We start from the raw sequence: 18,188 nt of genomic DNA on the forward strand, positions 1-18,188 counted from the left end.
ATACTTATAACTAAGAAAATTGCATTTAAATATATTGATTTTCCACGGAGATACTAAGGGTGATACGGGACTTCTGGGACATACTGTATAGTGTTCGAAAATACTATGTTAGGCATTTATAATGAGGTGCTTAGGTACAATGTAATATTTATATCATTATCCTATTGACTATTATATATAATTATGGAGTTTGTATTACATTTACAATATGATTGATACCTAATCACAGTTTTAAAATTGCAGAGTTCTGGTTTAAATGTATTTTTATTGCCCGTGATTTTTGTTGATTCTGATGTTTAATTTATAATATAAATTTTCAATATGCAGGGGTGAATCTTTAAGTCGGGTAGACACCGGATAAAAAGAAATCAGGCATAACAAAAATGACGATATTATTGATACACATTTAGTCATATTTAGGCCTGTGTGCAAACCAAAATCTTGAGGCATTATTATACATCACATTTCTTTCAATAGATACCACAAAAACATTTTTTTATTTTTCACGGGGAATCCCCTCTTGTTTTTCATTAAATTCTCTTTGCAGAATGTGTTTGTCAAATTGAGAGACAAATTTCATTTTTATACTGTATTTGGATGTTTACTGGATTGACCAGCTACCCCTGGGCGCACATCTTGCAAATAATCTATTCTATGAATACTATAGCAAAAATGAGTATATGGGTATACATATTTATTAGTTTCAAATTTGTAAAAAAAAAAACCTTTTTATTTACACAATAGTAAAATCAAATTATTTTACTGTATTCTATGTAGGTTAATTTGGATAGTATTTTTCTGTGCTGCTTCACTACTGCTAATATGTAATATAATATACTAGCTGACCCCGTGCACTTCGTTGTTCGTTAAATGTACCAACTATATATGACCCAAACTGTTCAATTCGTTATTTAATATTTGGTGAATGGCGTTCAAAATGTATCTTAATTTTTTCGTTGCCCGGAGTAAAAATTCTGATTCGCAGCAGTATATTATCAGGTAGGTAATCTGCAGTATATCGCGGACCCCGTGCTGCTGGTACGTAAGTGTACGATTTCAATCTAGAGTATCAATGTACCTGATCTGCCCAAATAACCAATGGAAACCAATAATAAATAAATACTAATTTCTACTGTAGACTGTAACCAATGGCAACTAATAAATAAATAAAAATAAAATTTCCAATTTCCATCGTGAACCTCAAGATCCCTGTTTGAGCACCTCTTTAAAATGCAAATTTCGACAAATCCTTTCTTAGCGGATGCCTATGCCATAATAGCTATATGTATGCCAAATTTCAGTCCAATCCGTCTAATGGTTTGAGCTGTGCGTTGGTAGATCAGTCAATCAGCTTACTGTTTTATATATACAGATTAGAACTTAGAAAGATATATTAACTGATCAGAACCAGTTATATTTTCCCAACTTCTGTGAGTTGGAAGTTGTCATCAGCTTTTCAGATGGATTTTTTATACTAAAAATAATATTTAAACACACTTGTGGTATTTATATTTTTCTATTTGAAAGCCATCCATCACTCATGTAGTCATGTGTATATTTTGTTAAAATATAACTTATAAGTATTAAAAACGAATCCTAGGTCCATAATAATTTTACCCATTTGAAATTTATATTATTCAATATAATTCTGATTTTTTTTTGTTTAGATCTGGTCGCTTTTTCAGTAGTAAATCAGCTGCTATTACAAAAATTCATCGTAACATTTATCCACAACACTACCTTACCAAAATAATTCAACCAGATGGTTCAAGTTTTACCATCAGATTCAATGATCCTCGAATGATTATTAGAGTGAATATTTTATTATTTGAAAATATATTTAACACTAATATTTTTTGATTTTAGTTACCTTTAGATATGAACTTAATTACTGAAGAAGAGCGCAAACGCAGAATTGAAGCAAGAAGGCCAAAACAAAAGGTCAAAATAGTAGAGGAATTAGATGATTCATTTGACAGGACTAAGTATCTTAAGTATTTTAAAAAGTAACATTGATTATATCGTAATACGCAAAGTATAAAATTTATACGATTAATTAATGAAAGAAAATTAGATTTAGGATGTTTATAAATTGTTATATAATATGAAAAATGAAATAAAATACTATTTAAAATGTATGACATTTATTTTTAATAGAATTGACACATCGGACAGATGAAATATTAAGCAGGAAAAAGTACAAATATATAATATATAAATATATATTCATAAATAAATTAAACAATATAAATGCAATTTGAACTCTGGTACACACCTGGCCGATGGCTGCAGACTTTTCATATATATGTACAATACTACAATAATTCTGACACTCAAAAATCTACATCATTATACCTAATTACTTAAAAATATGTTTTAATCAACTATAATGCTTAGTTGACATTTTGTATTTTATAATTTAATTATGTCTTATTTAAAATCAAATGTCTTCTATGGTTAACTTAAACCTTAGTTAGCTTACCAAATATTACAGTACATTTTAGATGTAAAAAAAAAAAGATATAAAAAATTATATATTGATAGAAAAACACATAATATATGTATTGGTAGTCAAAATAGGCACGTTCTTCTTACTAAAACAGGACGCAATACAGTAGAATATTTTAGACAAAATCTTTTATATAAAAAGAATTACAATGTAATTCCACATCTGTATTATTATAATAGTGAACTGAAGGTATACAACGAAAAACATTAAACCCATATCATACAAAATGTAATTAAAATAACAAACATATTTTAACTAATTCATACCAAGTATTGGTAAATTAATCCCACTGTAAATAAATATAATTTTCCCGATTGGGATGGAGTCAAAATATTTAATATTTATCAAAGTAAACTAATTCTACACATTATTGAGCTGTTAACCCCAATCTTCATTTTTAGATTTGGTAAATGCATTTAATGGTAAAATAATTCACCGAAATGGTACATAAAAAAAGAAACAAATTATGAGTCTGAAGAGCCAATCTGAATAAATTGTTAATTATTTTCATGGCAATAATATTGTAATTAGTATTTTCACTTGTCCTGATTTATATAATTGATAAAAGTTACATAATATAGTGAACAATTGAAATAAAACGTTATTGACTGGTATTTTATTTCAAAGTTAAAATACTAATCATAACATTATTACATTGAAACTGAATTATATAAAAAAAATATATATTATATATATTTATTAAAAGAAAGTATCAAAATCAAATAGTTGATAGTTTGACAATTAATATAATAATTTGTTATGACATGAATTGTTTTATTATCATGTTATTAATTGTTGGAAGTAATAATATAAGATTTCAATTTAGTTATTTTTTAACAATTTATTTAAACTATAAAAATACCATTAAATTCAAACATAAATTATACAAATAAATATATATATACTTATTTAAATAATATTGAGTTACAGCAATTAAAAAGAAAACAAATTGATAAAATAGAACAAAATAGAAATCATATTACTTTTTATGAAGAAATAAGTTTAACTTATATTCATAATCATATTATATACATTAATTGAATATGATTTTTATACTTCCTTGAAAAAATATTAGTTAAATTAAACTATTAATTTATACTTATATTATGAAATAAAAATAAAGATGTAATAGCTAGTAATTGACTATTGTGAACTAAATTTAGCAGTCTAAAATTCCATCTATAGAAGATGTACAAATAAAAAGTATATACATGGTTTTGCAATAATCACGAAAATCCTCATAAAATAAAATGGTATAAATTTATATTACATAACACGTTTGATATGTAATTCATTATAATTTGACTATTCAGACTCGATTTACCAAAATTATATTAACATGAGTAAAATAATAAAATTGGGGTATCAGCTAAATTTTGCGTTTTACCAATATTGCAATTAATTAAGGCCCGCATGTTATTCTTGTATTACATCCAATATTCATATTAAATATTCCTCAATATTGATACAGGCCTACTGATGAATTTTCGCTTTGGGCTTGGTACACTTGATGTAACATTTTTAGTCAACACATAACTACCCTTATACATAGGTTGTTGATACGGCCGTTTATTGTTGATTACAGTCTTATTTTGAGGCTGAACTACATATGTCATAGGTATATCTTGAACAGATATCAAATCGTCAAAGTTTGTTTTGTACTCTGAAGCTTCAATGCCGAAACTGCCATCATTTGAACTATCTTCAATTTCATCATCATCATCAATCTGAAATTATATATATATTTATTTGTTATTAGAATTGAAATTTTTTAAAAAAAACTAAGCAACTTACATCATTGCCAAGATCATTGAGGTTAGCTAAATCGTCTAAGCCAAATGTTATTAGCTGATACGGTGAATCATCCTTATCAATTCTTGACTCATTATCAGATTCTTCTTCAACATCACTGATTCTGTCATCTTCTGATGTCATTTCTTGACTGATTATTTCTTCTTCCTCCTCTTCTTCATCATCAAAGTAATAACTGTCACGCCGGTCATAACATTCATTCATCTCACCACGTTCAAGTAAATTCAAATGTTCTAAATAACCATTCATAATTATTATGTTAACATAAATTAATTAAGTAATTTAATTTTGTCAGTAACTTACCAGGATTGAGCATTGCACGTCTAATTGCATTAGGATCTTTACGCGACCATTTTTGCATCTCATCGTCCATTTTTGAAATTTTGCTTGGATTCATCGTCCACAAACATCCTTTCCTTGGTGCACCTGTACTACCAATTGGTTTTTCAATCTTTTCAAAACACTTATTTAAACTAAGGTTGTGACGAACAGAGTTTTTCCATCCACTACTGGCAGTTTTAAAATACGGGAAATGTTTGCTGAAAAAATAACATGCAAGATTATTAAATGATTAATTCCTAAAATGAACATATCGTTAGTTGTTTAAATTTATATGTTCAACTTCTTACCACATAAAATTGTAAATTTCTGAAACAGGTAAAGATCCAGAACTCGAGTTTTTTAACGCCATAGCAATTAAGCATGAATAGGAATATGTAGGTCTTGGATAAAGGCCCATGCTTTCATTCATTTTGTTGCCATTGATTCTGGATTGAATTGGTTTTATTTGTTGCTTAGGCCTAACAATTTTGTAATGCCCGGAAATCGTATTATTAACAAAAGAAATAGGAACTGTCCTAGTAGTTACAGTTGTCTTTAGTGTGGGCAAAGCTGATGGCATTGTTACACGTACAGTCATTAATTCAGTCTTCTGGTGTCCAGTACTCGATGTTTGACTCAATAAATCAGATAGCCTAATAGCTTTTGGTATAGGTCTGAGTTCTTCCACTTTTGTTATTTCAAATTGTGATTTCTCAGATTTTATATTTGTACATTCTGGAATGATTTCGGGAAACTTAATCATAACTTCTTCAGGTTCCACCGGTTCAAGTTTCTGCTCAAGTTTCTCTTTTTTAATTGAAAAAGGCAGATATGTATTTGGTAAAATTGGTGCAACTGGTTCTTCCTTAATTTTAATTTCTGCAGTTGGTTCAGATGATGGTATTACAGAATTAGGATTAACCATAACAGCCGATTCTAAATCCCCTTCCATGAAGGCTAAATCGTGATAATCTGAATTGGTATTGAGCCATAATCCAGAATTGAGCGGATCCATCATGGACATCATGTTGTCATCATTCAATGACAAGGAATCATCATAGTTGAAACTACTATTTGATAACACACGATCATAATCACTTTTCATGTCAAAGTCTATACAGTCTTGATAGAAAGTAAGACTATCTAATGTTCCAAGATCCATGATGTTTGTTTAATTGAGGTATCTGTAAACAAAATGAAATTAGAACATTTTAAAAACATAAGATACTAAATAAAATATTGTTATAAGTTAATATTGAATTAACAAAAGAAATGAATGATAAGATTTTTAAGTATACTTTAGATTTGGACTGTAAAATTCAAGCAAAAAAAACCATAAAAATAATGCATTCAAATCACTTGACAGTTATTTTTATGTAGACGTATTTACAGCCAAAAGATGGCGCCACGTGTTAATACTAAAAATCAATAATATACGCGTACTTGAAAAAGGGGGACGATAAGCCCTTACTAAAATACAACATATTATGTTTGTTCTAAAATCGTACTTGAAATTATGATTTCGGCCATAAATAATTTTAGGTATACATCGATGATGAATATAATCAAGAACAAAGATTATCATTTTTTAATTAAATTTTCTACCTACATTAACTACTATTAGATTTTATAAAATAAAATAAATTTCCTCGTAAATTTCTTATCTCCAAAGAACAACTCCAAACATATTGCTACTTAGCTATTTCGCCTAAAATAAAAGAAATAACGCCATAACGGAATAAACATCTGCCGACATAATTAGAGTATTTACTATTTATGTACTTTTATTACGCTGGCACGGCATGGCCACCTACTACCTATTACTTTTTTATAAGTAATTGTCAATATTAAACGGGGAGCACCTAATATTTTGTAAAGATAAATAGAAAAATGTTAGGTATTAATAAAATATTATCCAAAGATTCAAAATCCTAAAATTTAATTCTACGATTATTATACCGAGCTATATTGTGTACATAATATAATAAATAATATATCTGTTCAGATGTCTATCAATAATTATAACCTATAGATCGAAAAGTTATCAAATACCTAATGATTGAGTTATTTCCTTAAAATATCACATATCAAACGTGCAAGTACACACGTACGTTGTTGTGACTAATATTTGTGTAATTAAAGAATCTTATCGCCGTTATAATCACGGAATGTTTTAATTTAATAATAAAACGACCGGATAAATCTGGCGGTGCTCATTCATTGATCAAAAACCACTCACGAGACACGATAGTATAATATACTATTATTATTCAATGATTATTACAAATTTTTGACAAACGAACGGAATCGGTATTATTAAATATAATATTACTACTTTATATTATATTATTAATATTAGGTACTATCACAACGCGTGCCGGTCGTATAAAATGTACCTATGTTATCGTCTCCGTCATCATAATAATATAAAATTATAAACACGATTGACCACGAACACGATGTAATAATTATTTCATATTACAACAAACGGGTCTACTACAAAACCGTCCTCGTAACGAACAAAACAAACATAACCCAGTAACGGAGAGTTCAATTGGCAATAAAAAAAAAAAACCGATAACGTGTGTAAGACGCCTTATACTACAAAAAAAAAACGTAAACGTACAATGGTAAAACGTGAACGGGCGGCGCTGCGTTGGTCGTTGTATAATACGCCAGAGCAACAGCGGCAGTAATAAATTATAATAATAATAGTAATAATAACAACAATTGTATGTACAGCAATACAGTGTATGTATTGTAGTTGGCATGTAGTGTCAGACGAATACCGCGATAACGTCGAAATAATTTGATTGTTTCTGAACATTGAAAATCGAAATACCTAAACCATATTGTACTAATGGAGTGCATTGGGAGACACGGGATATGACTACCGAGTAGCGAAGGGGATACCGTCGCTGTCCACCAAAACAACAACAACGATTAACATTGGGTAACCTTGGGTGAAAAATAATCATAACAAAACACACATTTCGTAGATGGCTCGGGTTTGTGGACCGTTTGGAGGGAAAACATTCCCGCGCGCAGACGGCGGAACCACGGACGCGGAGCGAACCGGTAGTGACGAAGTGAGAGGGGGTGAGGTAAAACCTTGAGGCTTGAACACGTACGTTCTAGAAACATACTACCATCTAGCATTCTAGCTATCATAGTAAACTATGCTAGCTATTTCGTACAGACTACAGGTAGTCGGGCGGACTTTCTATAACAAAGAAGAAGCGCCCGCACCCTCGCGTCGTCGGTGAATATTATCACAATCGCCGGTATACGCCATAACCTTAGACCGGTAAATAATAAAATATACCAGACGTGCGAGAAAAATTTACCCAGATCATGCCATTTCACAAAACATAGATAATTATCGAAAACAACCACCGCACCAGAGAAAGATCACGTGTTCAAGTTATTTTTTTGTTTCCAGACCGAAAAAACCACCACCACCACAGCAACAACAACAATAACAACAACGACAACAACAACAAAGGACGGAGTTAGTCGACCGGGACCGTGGCAGTCGTGGTGGTCACGACTCACCACATACGCCGCGCGCGCGAAACGAAGACGAGACGAACACGATAATAATATATATCAGTGATACGGAGACAGCATACAAAAAGGCTCAAAGCTCGCAGTATTATTATTATTAATTTTCGTATTGGAATAATAATTTATAATATTACAATAATAATAATAATTATTATTATTATTATACATGGAACTACTCGTCACTGCCGTCGCCATGGCAACCACCGTCGGCTTACGCGATCCATTATGGCGGGACCCCGGGCTTGACCTTGTAAAATTTTTATCTACCGGCGGGACCCGGCAACCGGCGTCAAACGTTCATTTTCGACGGGGCTGCGCAAGTACGGTTTTCGAAAACGACGACGGCCGGTCGACGCAATAGACGCGTTTGTTACTTAGGATCGGGACGTTTAAGTTGCCGCCAAAAAATTTGCTCACCTGTGCGTCGTAAACGTGTCCGTCCGTAGTTAACCGGTACGCTATCTCGGCCGCCGTGATGATTCTCTATCAGTTCCCTCTGCCGTCGTGGTAATGTCCAGTGTTGGCGGTGGTTTGAGGGTTACTGATTACGGGGTAGTGTGCCGGTAATATTACAATAACAATAATATAACGAAACAAAATAAAGAGTTAGCAGCCGAAGACGATATTTTACGCGGTATACGGTCCGTCACTGGATCGACTGAACATCTACAGTATTATTAACGTTGGAACGAGTACAAAATGCCTGGAGAGTAATTATCGGCGCTCGTGGTGACTAGCGCGAGTGATACGTGAAATCGCGAAAAAGAAAGAAAAAAACCAAAAATAATATAAACACGACGAGAAATTGGCGCGCTAGGTGTGGAACGACCGGGAACGACGATCATTCGTGTGTGCGCGTACACTGCAGTGGGCGGCGCGGGGGAGCGGTGGGCGATGGAGGCGAGAGCGCTGCGCGTAAATACGTTATACGGCCGAAGTGCCGGACAAAGAACGCGTTTTCCGTACCCGGCCTCGGCGGACCAATGGTAGCGGTTCCCGCGACCGCCGCGCTTCCCACCAATAGGACCCATTCATCGCACGCCGGTGGATCGCCGGGTTGGCAACACCGTCGACTCTTCCGCCGAGTTACCACATCGCCCGGCAAATAAAAGTCGATAATCGTCGCACGCGCTACGCGCGGCTGTCGGTCGAACCGAAGCCGCTGCCTGAACAATGTGCATGTACCTCGCGTTGTCGCCACCGTTTTTCACGGCGCGTTTGATTGTTCAATTGTTAGTTGTTACCGCTTACCGCCATTACCGTGGGGGGACGGTGATTGTCGATTCCCCAATTTTGGGGTACTTGATTACGCTGTTGTCGATTCGGCGATTAAAAACTTTTTTTTTACGTCCTCGGATGTGGTTCGTCAATAAATTTATTGTATATCACTGTCGAATTACTCGAAATTAGACCTCGTTACATTAATTTATAAGCAAAACATATTTTATAATATATTTACATAGATGGGCTACGCGAAGACTGTTACTGAATATATTAAAATAATATTTAGTCAACGTTTTATATAGGGGACATGTGTGAATGTATAAAAAATATAATCGTTATTTAATTTTACTCGATGTTTCTGTTGGAACAATAATTTCTATTCTATTCAGTATTTAATATTTATTTTATCCGTCAGCTGCAGCTGTGGTACGAATGTATGATGTATGTACTACAGTACTACAGTAGTACATTATAAAAATAAAAAGTATACAATATTGCAATATTACAGGCTACAGTCTGTAGTACAGTACTATAGTCCATAATTTACATACACTCGATTACACTAAACACTTGGTAGAGCGCAGGCCGGCGCCCGGCTGCAGCTGCACAACATAAATAATAAATAATATGCACAAACAAGCACAATGCGCATCATGTCCTTTCTTCTTAGGTTCAATTTTGCCGCGAATGTTGTGTGTGGTGACACTGCTTAATGCTTATATCGTAAATTGTCCCATACACTATAAAATTTTATCTTCATCGTGGTTCCCTTAGAACCCAGTGTTGCCAACGTCATTGGTGAATCGAACGTGAGTCCTGATGAAATATAATATTGTTTTAAAGAATAGAAGATATCTTTTTTAAGTTATAAAACCACGGTCTTAATATAAGACTGTTTATTTGGGTATTGAGTCAATCATATTAATTATTTAAGTGAAAAACTGATGTATAATAACGTTAGTGATGGGTTAATATTGTCAAAAATACCATGATAAAAAACATGGTATGATACCAACATTATGATACTGCATACGTCTTCTTCCATCGTACAGAGCTAAATCTAGTTCGCCGCTTTTCATTGGTTGTCATGATTAATATATATACATAGTGCATTATGAGGCGAACTGTATACAATGAACAACGCTAACACCGATTGTGGAGTGTGGAGTGTGGACGGGTAGTCACTAGTCAGTTCGTTGCTATCATACCATGTTGGAATCTATCATATCATGAAAAATTTTAAATACTTTGACATGTCGTTAACTCGGTGATTGGCGTTTTAGGTAATTTTGTTATTAAACGCCAAAGAGCCAAACTCCAACCATGGCCAGGAACGCGGAAAAAGCAATGTGAGTTTATTTACAATTTGAATTCGTGAAAAGATATTTATTTTTTTTAAATAAAACAAATCATAAGGTTGTAGCCTGTAGGTAAATGGTATATTAATTTAATTAAAATGTATAAACAATATTAAAACACGCATACGATTGTAAAAACTGTTGCATAACAGTTAGGTATTGAAAAAAAAAATGGATCACAGAAAACATTAATTCTATTTTATATTAAATAAAGAGAATAGGTCTAATCTAAAAAGTTTAATATTTACATAACACACCCTTAATTTTTGTATTTATGTTACACATAGGACTACATTGGCTCGTTGGAGAGCAGCTCAGGTGAAGGAACATGGTGGCAAGGAAGAACGACGGCCATACTTGGCTACTGAATGTACAGACTTGAAGGCAGCTGAAAAATGGAGAGTTCAAATAATAAGAGAAATATCAAAAAAAGTTGCACAAATACAAAACGGTACATGTTTTTATCATTCATAATTCATACAACTATTTAAAATTTATTTTATTTTAGCTGGATTGGGAGAGTTTAGATTACGTGATCTTAATGATGAAATCAATAAATTACTGCGGGAAAAAAAACATTGGGAATATCAAATTCGTGAACTCGGTGGTCCAGATTTCTTACGAATGGGACCACGAATGCTCGATCATGAAGGTAGAGAAGTACCCGGTAACAGAGGTTATAAATATTTTGGAGCTGCTAAGGATTTACCAGGTGTTCGAGAACTGTTTGAACATGAACCTCCTCCACCTCCACGTCGTACTAGAGCGGAACTTATGAAAAATATTGATGCTGATTATTATGGATATATGGACGAGGAAGATGGTCTTCTATTGGCCATGGAAACAAAAAAAGAAAAAATGAGTATGTTTAAAACGATCAGTTTAAAGTTTTAACATTAATTTTTTTTTTTTATAATTTGTTAGTGTTAGAAGCTTTGGGTCAAAAGGCAACAATTCGTGATGAGATGGAGTTGGTAAGAAAAAATATATAATTTCGGTACTTGAGCATTGTTTGATATTTTGTTTCAATTATTCTACTCTAGGCTTTTGAAGAAGTTGATAGTGATGATGAAGATATTTCAACTATGTTTAGTAGTTCACGTTATATACATCCACCACCTGTTCCAAGTGATCAAGATATTCAAAAACTAATACTCGATTATAAAAAACGAGAATTACTTGAAAACTTTGCTGGCATAGAAGGTGGCAAGGAACATGAAGAAATAGAAGACCTAGCCAATATATCATCATCAGACGATGAAGCCTACGCTAAATAAATATTGTGTAGTTTGTGCTGTATTCATATAAATAAAATTACCATTTAATGAATTGAGTTTATTTATTCATGATTCTGTTTCAGGATCTATTTGAATTAAACCTCGACATATAAATGAAAATTCTCTGACTGCTCCTTGTAAAGCTTTTTTGTTACTTTTTTCTCTGAAAAATAAAAAAATAATAACATTATAGTAAATGTTAATTGTTTTATTAGTATTAAAAACATAATAATCATTACACTAACTTAAGAACACGTTTGAAAAATTTAGATTTCATATCTTCTGTTACATTTGGTAGTACAATATTTTGCACTGTTACTATATCGTGAAACCATCTTCTTAAATTATCACTATATTTTTTATTTAACATTAACAAAACTTCACACATAATATCCAAATTTGTTTTTACTACATCACCTTCTATACATAAATCAAAAACTTAATTAGTGTTAAATTTACATATTTAACTGTAACAACTTACTGATAATACATATTATTTTCATAACAAGGAATTGACCATTATCTTCTATAACTTTAAATAAGGATCTTTTTTCCCTGCTTGTACTTATAAATGCAGTCAAAAAGAATGTTGCTGTTTTTGCCAGAAATATCTCGTTTGCACATAATGCTTCAGATGCTAAAAATTAAAATATATTTTGACATAATAAACTTAAATCTTTTGATTATAAAATTAATACCTAGTTTAAAAACAAATGTAAAATCTACATTCGGATTATCCACAGCAATAAATGGCCATTTCCTGAATATATGTCCTTGAAGAGATAAATAAGACTCCATTACATCACCAAGACTAAATTGATCAGCAGGAGATACTTGTTCAAACATACATTTTACTCTCATACAAATTTCTTCGTATGTAGATTTAATAATTGGAATATATACATTTTGTCGCCCAAACATTATTACTATCTAAAATAAGCAATGATATAGACATCATAAATGAATACAATTATAATCCAGTTAAGGTTTAATCAATAGCTATATATTACTTCTTTGAAAAGTATCATGCCTGCAGGTTGTGGGGATTTTCTAAATCCAATCATAAGAATTTCAATAATCACATTTAAAGCTAACGAACCATCTTCTTGTAGTTTGGAAACAATCGTTTTTAAGAATTCACAAACAACCTGAAAAAATTTTGTAGAACAAAAGATTATTGGGTGTCATCCACTACCACATTAATGTGCAAAATACGTATAGGTGTATGGTCACTCTATTATATGCACATTGGCACAAATAGCGTTTAAATTTTGTGAGGGCTATGGCCCTACTAAAATAATATTGAAAAAGCTTAAAATGCATTTATCTACTATAAAGAAGCTATTTTTAATTATTTTAATATATCACACATATTTGATCTTTTAATTTATATATTTTGATTTTATGGAATTCTAATTAAATTGTATAATATTTTTTTTTCAATTTGTATTAGTTTTAATAAATTTGTACGGTATTTAGGGTTGCCACCTTTGAAAGAAAGCAGCCCCGGAGACAGGCCGATAAGCAAAAAAAAAAAAGGTCATCAGCTAGACGCTAATATACACCTGTATGTAGTATAATCTATAGCTTAGTTGAAGTGAAATGATAAGTAATGAAATGGAAACAAAAAAATATTAATATATTTCTCCGACCCGGAGAATAATTCACTGAACCCGGAGCCCATAGATTTATACATAAACCCGGAGAGGTGGCAACCCTAGCGGTATTGTACTATTTTTGTGTGCGGTAATGGAAAGCGCCAAAATTGTGTATACCAGATGACATGAATCATCTATTATCAACCTATTCATTGTTAATAATATAAAAACCATATTGTCCGTATTATATTTGTGATTTGTGTGAATATACTATTGAAAGATTTGAAACTAAATAGTATGTTAGTGAATCTTGATAGACATAGATTGTTATTGTGACGATAGCACAGATTTAAAATAGAGATAAGATGATTTTAAATTTTTTTATGAAATTTAAATTTGCAAAATAACAAAAAATAATGTATTATGTGTGTTAATATACACAATTACATATTTATAACCTTGCTTATTGAAAATATTTTTTTAAAGCAAATAGTAGCATGTAATAAAAAGTAAGAAATTTAATATGTAAATACATCAACCAACAAATCTAACTAAAAAAATTAATAAACTTACAGCATATAATATATCTTCAGGAGAAGAAATGAAATACTTCACTGCTGTCATATGCAGTAGAGGAGTAGTTGTTTCTATTATATGGTAGACTGTATGTTTCTGATCAATTGCTGATACTAATGAACTAAGAACTCTGATTCTATTTTGGAGCAGTGATCTATTTTTAATAAATTCAGCGTTTTCCTATTTAAATTAAATACATTTAAATAAATTATTGAAATACTGGAATACTGAAAAACAAAATATAAATTAACCTCAATAGCCAATATACTCGTTATAACTTCCAAACTAGGGTTGATAAACATATCCAAAGATGGTTTACATTTTGGAAATGGCATAGCTGACAAAATAACTCCAATAGTATACATTAAACGTAGTTCTTCTTTTAGTTTCTTTACTTGTTTTAATGCAATCTAAAATGTTTTAAAATTTAAAATTATTATAAATTAACATTAAGCTTACAATAAAACTCTTACCATTGACGTATTTAATATAACATCATTGTAAGGAGCTATGGATTGTCTACATTCTTTAGCTATATCTCTAAGAGCAATAGATGCTGAGGAAAACATATTACTATTATGAAGACCCATCATTAGTAGAGGTACAATCAAATCTAAATATGACGGATTTGTTTCCATCCAATAATAATATGCTCCTAAAAATAATATATAATAATATATTTAATATGTACACCTATATGAAATAATATAATAATAATTTTAAAATGTAGTATACCAATAGTATCCATTGCAGCTACGGCAGCTTTTTGATCTATTTGTTCATACGGTAATGAACCTAGAGATGACATTAATTGTTTTATATGAGGATGAGAGTCATGGTTTTGAAGAGGTTCAGCAATTGCAGTGAAAGCATATAAACATGCCTCAACCGTTTGCCATTGCGAAATTGCAGTTTCACGGTCACATGTTACTTGTTTGTAGATTGTTAACAGCACATCTAACATCTCAGACTGTAAGATGAAGTAACAATAAGTCTGAAACAGTATTTGAAGTTTATTTAATTTTAATTTTTTAGTTATTATATTATATTTTTAAAAAAAATATTGATGCAAGACTAGTTAATATAATTAATAATATTTTAAGAAATGTAAGAATAGGTATGCTTGACATTTTAGCCAATTTGAATATACCAAAAAGTACATGAAATGCAAATATAATGTTAGGTCGAAAATGAGTATTTTTTAAGGCATAAAATAGAATATAACTGTTAACCTAATCTTATTAATAATATATATGTACTCAAAGTGTACTATTGATTAATACATAATTTAAAAAACTAATAAGTAATAAGTATAATAAAAATGCATACAAAGGTATCAGATATGTCTTGTCTATAACATCGAAATAATTCTCTTTCATCTGGAGTCCATGATTCTAAATTTTCGGGGTAGGCAACTTTTTTTAACAGGACTTGAGTTAAAGATACATATAATGGCTTAACAATAGTTAGTAATGAATTATCTGGACCAGCATCATTCGATAATAAATCATCCTAAAATAAAATAATATTATTAAAAGTAAATATTACCTATTCTTATTGCAAAAGTAATACTTACTTGTAATAAAAACCAAAATGTAAATGTTTTCTCACTATAATTTTCATTTACAGGATAATATCCAGGTGCATTTGTACAAGTTAAATATAAATTAAAATATTTTGTACATAGCTCTCGGGTATTATTGTTTAGAAGACCTTGGACTATTGGACGAAAATGTTGATCACCAATACCCAAAAATAGATCAAAAAGTTTATCCACTACGACATTCTATAAACAAAGAATTATTAATATTTTTCATTGATCAATTTAAAAATATTAACTGATTTACTTACTGGTTCTTCTGTAATTTCTAAATTAAATAGTTTATCAGATAATATTATTACTTTACTCAAAACTTCAAACACAGTTGCCTCACATACAGATGTACGAGGGTGTGTACATAGTGATTTTAAAGCATCAATAGCCAATATAACACATCTAAAGTTAATTAATTAAATTATTATATTATTTGAAATATTAATAATTGTATTTTATATATTAAAAAACTTACACTTGACTTCTTTCAGGGTTTAAAATAACAGATATAAATGTATCCGTGAGTTGATGACATTTGATAAGATCAAAACCTATATCTAACCAAGATGCAGCACATTTTAGTGCATGCACTACGATTGGGTCCAAACTGTCACTCTGAAGAATACTATCCACAATAGATAAAACTAAATAAATATTTGTATACAATTAGAAATAAAATGTAGAAATATATAAAAAAAAATATTTATAATATATATTCATATTTAAATACCAATATATAATATAGGTAATTTAAAAATAAAAATTTACAATTATTTACCTTGTAAAGAAGATTGTTGAAGTTCTCTCCTTACTTCATTTCGCCGTGTTTGAATTAATGTTGTTGCACCGAACTAAAAAGTAAAAATTAATATTTTTAAACATAACTACCTACCTAATTTGATAAAATTAATAAAAATCTTACCTCGTCTGGTAAAGCCATTAATATTTCTAAAATCATAACGCTGACATTTATTGATGATTGAGATAGAGAATTTCTAAATGTTTCCATCAGTTGTGGAATTGCATCTGGCCAATGATTTGGTACTGTACGGACTACATATGCACAAAGCTAAAAAAAACAATATTTAATTACATACACTAATTTGTAATTACAGTAGAACTTCGATTAACCGTCACTCGATTAACCGTCACTCTCTGTTATCCGTCATCGGTCACCGCCGAAAAAAAAATAATTATCTTCAAAATAATCAAAAAAACAAACTAAAATGACAGATTTTTTTTATAATATGTGTGGTATGTTACAATGTAAGTATTTTTTTTTTTTTAAGTACACACGTAAAATATGATAAATATATAATATAAATATAAAATATAATAAATGTGTGTATGTATATGTATTTACACGTTTTTTTGCAAAATTTCCGTTAACCGTCTATTCGATTAACCGTCAAAGCCCCGGTCTCGACAGTGACGATTAATCGAAGTTCTACTGTATATAAAGGGAATATTACTAACTTCTAAAAACATTTTTTATAAATCGATAACAAAGCTTAATGGTGACAAACTGTAATGTATTACTATTAATATAAATGTACTATTTAGTAATAATAATATTTACTTACACAGTAACATAACTTATTTATTACATTCGCCGGTCCACTTGAATTATAGTATTTGATTAGAGTGTCCAATATTTTATCTCTAAGAAGCATATAGTCAGTTCGTTTTAATTGCAACCATTGTTTGGTAATTTTAATATGAAGTGTAGTAGCACCAAAAAATTGTATCTCATGAGGCTAAAATCAGATATTGAAATCATTTCTTACGATTTAATAGTTATTATATGAAACTAAGATTGCTTAAATACAAAAGTGCCAATAGGTATTCATCAGGAATGGCTCATGCAATTTTCACCCTGGCCAATCACTGGCCTCAGGTAGTCACTGATACTACTTACTTTAGATGTATCTAACATATTCCACACAAGGTTCCAAGCATCTACAGAGTTTTGAAAATCTAACAAAATCTTATGAACTTCAACATTTTGATTGCAGTAGAATTCAGCTAAAGCATGTTCAACAGTTTCTAGAGACATTATTAGTTTCTTAATGAAAATGTTATATTAAAAAATAAATGAATAAGTGTTTTTCTACGAATTATAAATTTAAAATAATAATTAACGTGCATCAAATTATGTTAGGTATGAATTAAACAAAATAAATAAAAGTTTAGAATTTCAAAATAAGGTTTGAATTTAAAGTAATTTGCAACACGAAATATTAATAATATTGTTGTCTATACCAATCAACAATTGTATAGCAAATTTATTAAAGTAGAAAAATTAAAAATTGTGGTAAGTAATAGACAATTTAGCCAATAGGTTTCTACTAT

At 30.5% G+C, this 18,188-nt stretch overlaps 4 protein-coding genes and 1 long non-coding RNA gene across 5 annotated transcripts in view; 3 read left to right on the plus strand and 2 right to left on the minus strand.

Annotated features, from left to right (window-relative positions):
• Nucleotides 1–2,138, plus strand: part of Mrpl55 (39S ribosomal protein L55, mitochondrial) — a 2,891-nt gene extending 753 nt beyond the window's left edge. The window contains 2 exon segments of the mRNA NM_001161943.1: nucleotides 1,668–1,812; nucleotides 1,867–2,138. Coding sequence (NP_001155415.1) covers nucleotides 1,668–1,812; nucleotides 1,867–2,010 — 289 coding nt within the window. The 3' untranslated portion in view covers nucleotides 2,011–2,138.
• Nucleotides 2,139–3,636: 1,498 nt separating this feature from the next.
• Nucleotides 3,637–9,132, minus strand: LOC100573514. The gene is made up of 5 exons (XM_003246262.4): nucleotides 8,627–9,132; nucleotides 4,951–5,826; nucleotides 4,625–4,860; nucleotides 4,304–4,554; nucleotides 3,637–4,236 (listed from the first exon to the last, which is right to left on the minus strand). The coding sequence occupies exons 2-5, from the start codon at nucleotides 5,802–5,804 to the stop codon at nucleotides 3,955–3,957; spliced, it is 1,623 nt and encodes a 540-aa protein (XP_003246310.1). The 5' UTR covers nucleotides 5,805–5,826; nucleotides 8,627–9,132; the 3' UTR covers nucleotides 3,637–3,954.
• LOC115034274 lies at nucleotides 7,748–9,781 on the plus strand. The gene is made up of 2 exons (XR_003839638.1): nucleotides 7,748–7,949; nucleotides 8,085–9,781. It is a non-coding gene; the product is annotated as an uncharacterized LOC115034274 (long non-coding RNA).
• Nucleotides 9,782–10,588: 807 nt separating this feature from the next.
• Nucleotides 10,589–12,258, plus strand: Isy1 (pre-mRNA-splicing factor ISY1 homolog). The gene is given in 5 exon segments (NM_001162034.2): nucleotides 10,589–10,782; nucleotides 11,079–11,242; nucleotides 11,300–11,653; nucleotides 11,716–11,765; nucleotides 11,835–12,258. Coding segments are annotated over 5 exon segments (828 nt in total). The 5' UTR covers nucleotides 10,589–10,756; the 3' UTR covers nucleotides 12,069–12,258.
• On the minus strand, nucleotides 10,854–18,188 carry LOC100168706 (importin-13). Its single transcript, XM_001950462.5, has 18 exons — nucleotides 17,755–18,188; nucleotides 17,420–17,593; nucleotides 16,759–16,905; nucleotides 16,615–16,687; nucleotides 16,312–16,480; nucleotides 16,094–16,238; nucleotides 15,819–16,028; nucleotides 15,572–15,754; nucleotides 14,978–15,236; nucleotides 14,716–14,897; nucleotides 14,494–14,652; nucleotides 14,240–14,422; nucleotides 13,079–13,216; nucleotides 12,767–12,998; nucleotides 12,550–12,705; nucleotides 12,314–12,488; nucleotides 12,110–12,231; nucleotides 10,854–11,179 (listed from the first exon to the last, which is right to left on the minus strand). The coding sequence occupies exons 1-17, from the start codon at nucleotides 17,890–17,892 to the stop codon at nucleotides 12,135–12,137; spliced, it is 2,820 nt and encodes a 939-aa protein (XP_001950497.2). The 5' UTR covers nucleotides 17,893–18,188; the 3' UTR covers nucleotides 10,854–11,179; nucleotides 12,110–12,134.

Source organism: Acyrthosiphon pisum, chromosome A2 (genome assembly GCF_005508785.2).
Source record: "Acyrthosiphon pisum isolate AL4f chromosome A2, pea_aphid_22Mar2018_4r6ur, whole genome shotgun sequence".
Classification (NCBI taxonomy): domain Eukaryota; kingdom Metazoa; phylum Arthropoda; class Insecta; order Hemiptera; family Aphididae; genus Acyrthosiphon; species Acyrthosiphon pisum.

Excerpts from the sequence above, each read along its gene's own strand:
- LOC100573514 (XM_003246262.4), bottom strand. The coding sequence starts at position 5,804 with ATGGATCTTGGAACATTAGATAGTCTTACTTTCTATCAAGACTGTATA. Across the intron at positions 4,555-4,624 it reads ACGTGCAATGCTCAATCCTG|AACATTTGAATTTACTTGAA; the intron begins GTAAGTTACTGA and ends ATGGTTATTTAG. Across the intron at positions 4,237-4,303 it reads TCAATGATCTTGGCAATGAT|ATTGATGATGATGATGAAAT; the intron begins GTAAGTTGCTTA and ends ATATAATTTCAG.
- LOC100168706 (XM_001950462.5), bottom strand. The coding sequence starts at position 17,892 with ATGTCTCTAGAAACTGTTGAACATGCTTTAGCTGAATTCTACTGCAAT. Across the intron at positions 15,755-15,818 it reads CATTTTGGTTTTTATTACAA|GATGATTTATTATCGAATGA; the intron begins GTAAGTATTACT and ends ATTTTATTTTAG. Across the intron at positions 12,706-12,766 it reads TACATTTGTTTTTAAACTAG|CATCTGAAGCATTATGTGCA; the intron begins GTATTAATTTTA and ends TTTAATTTTTAG.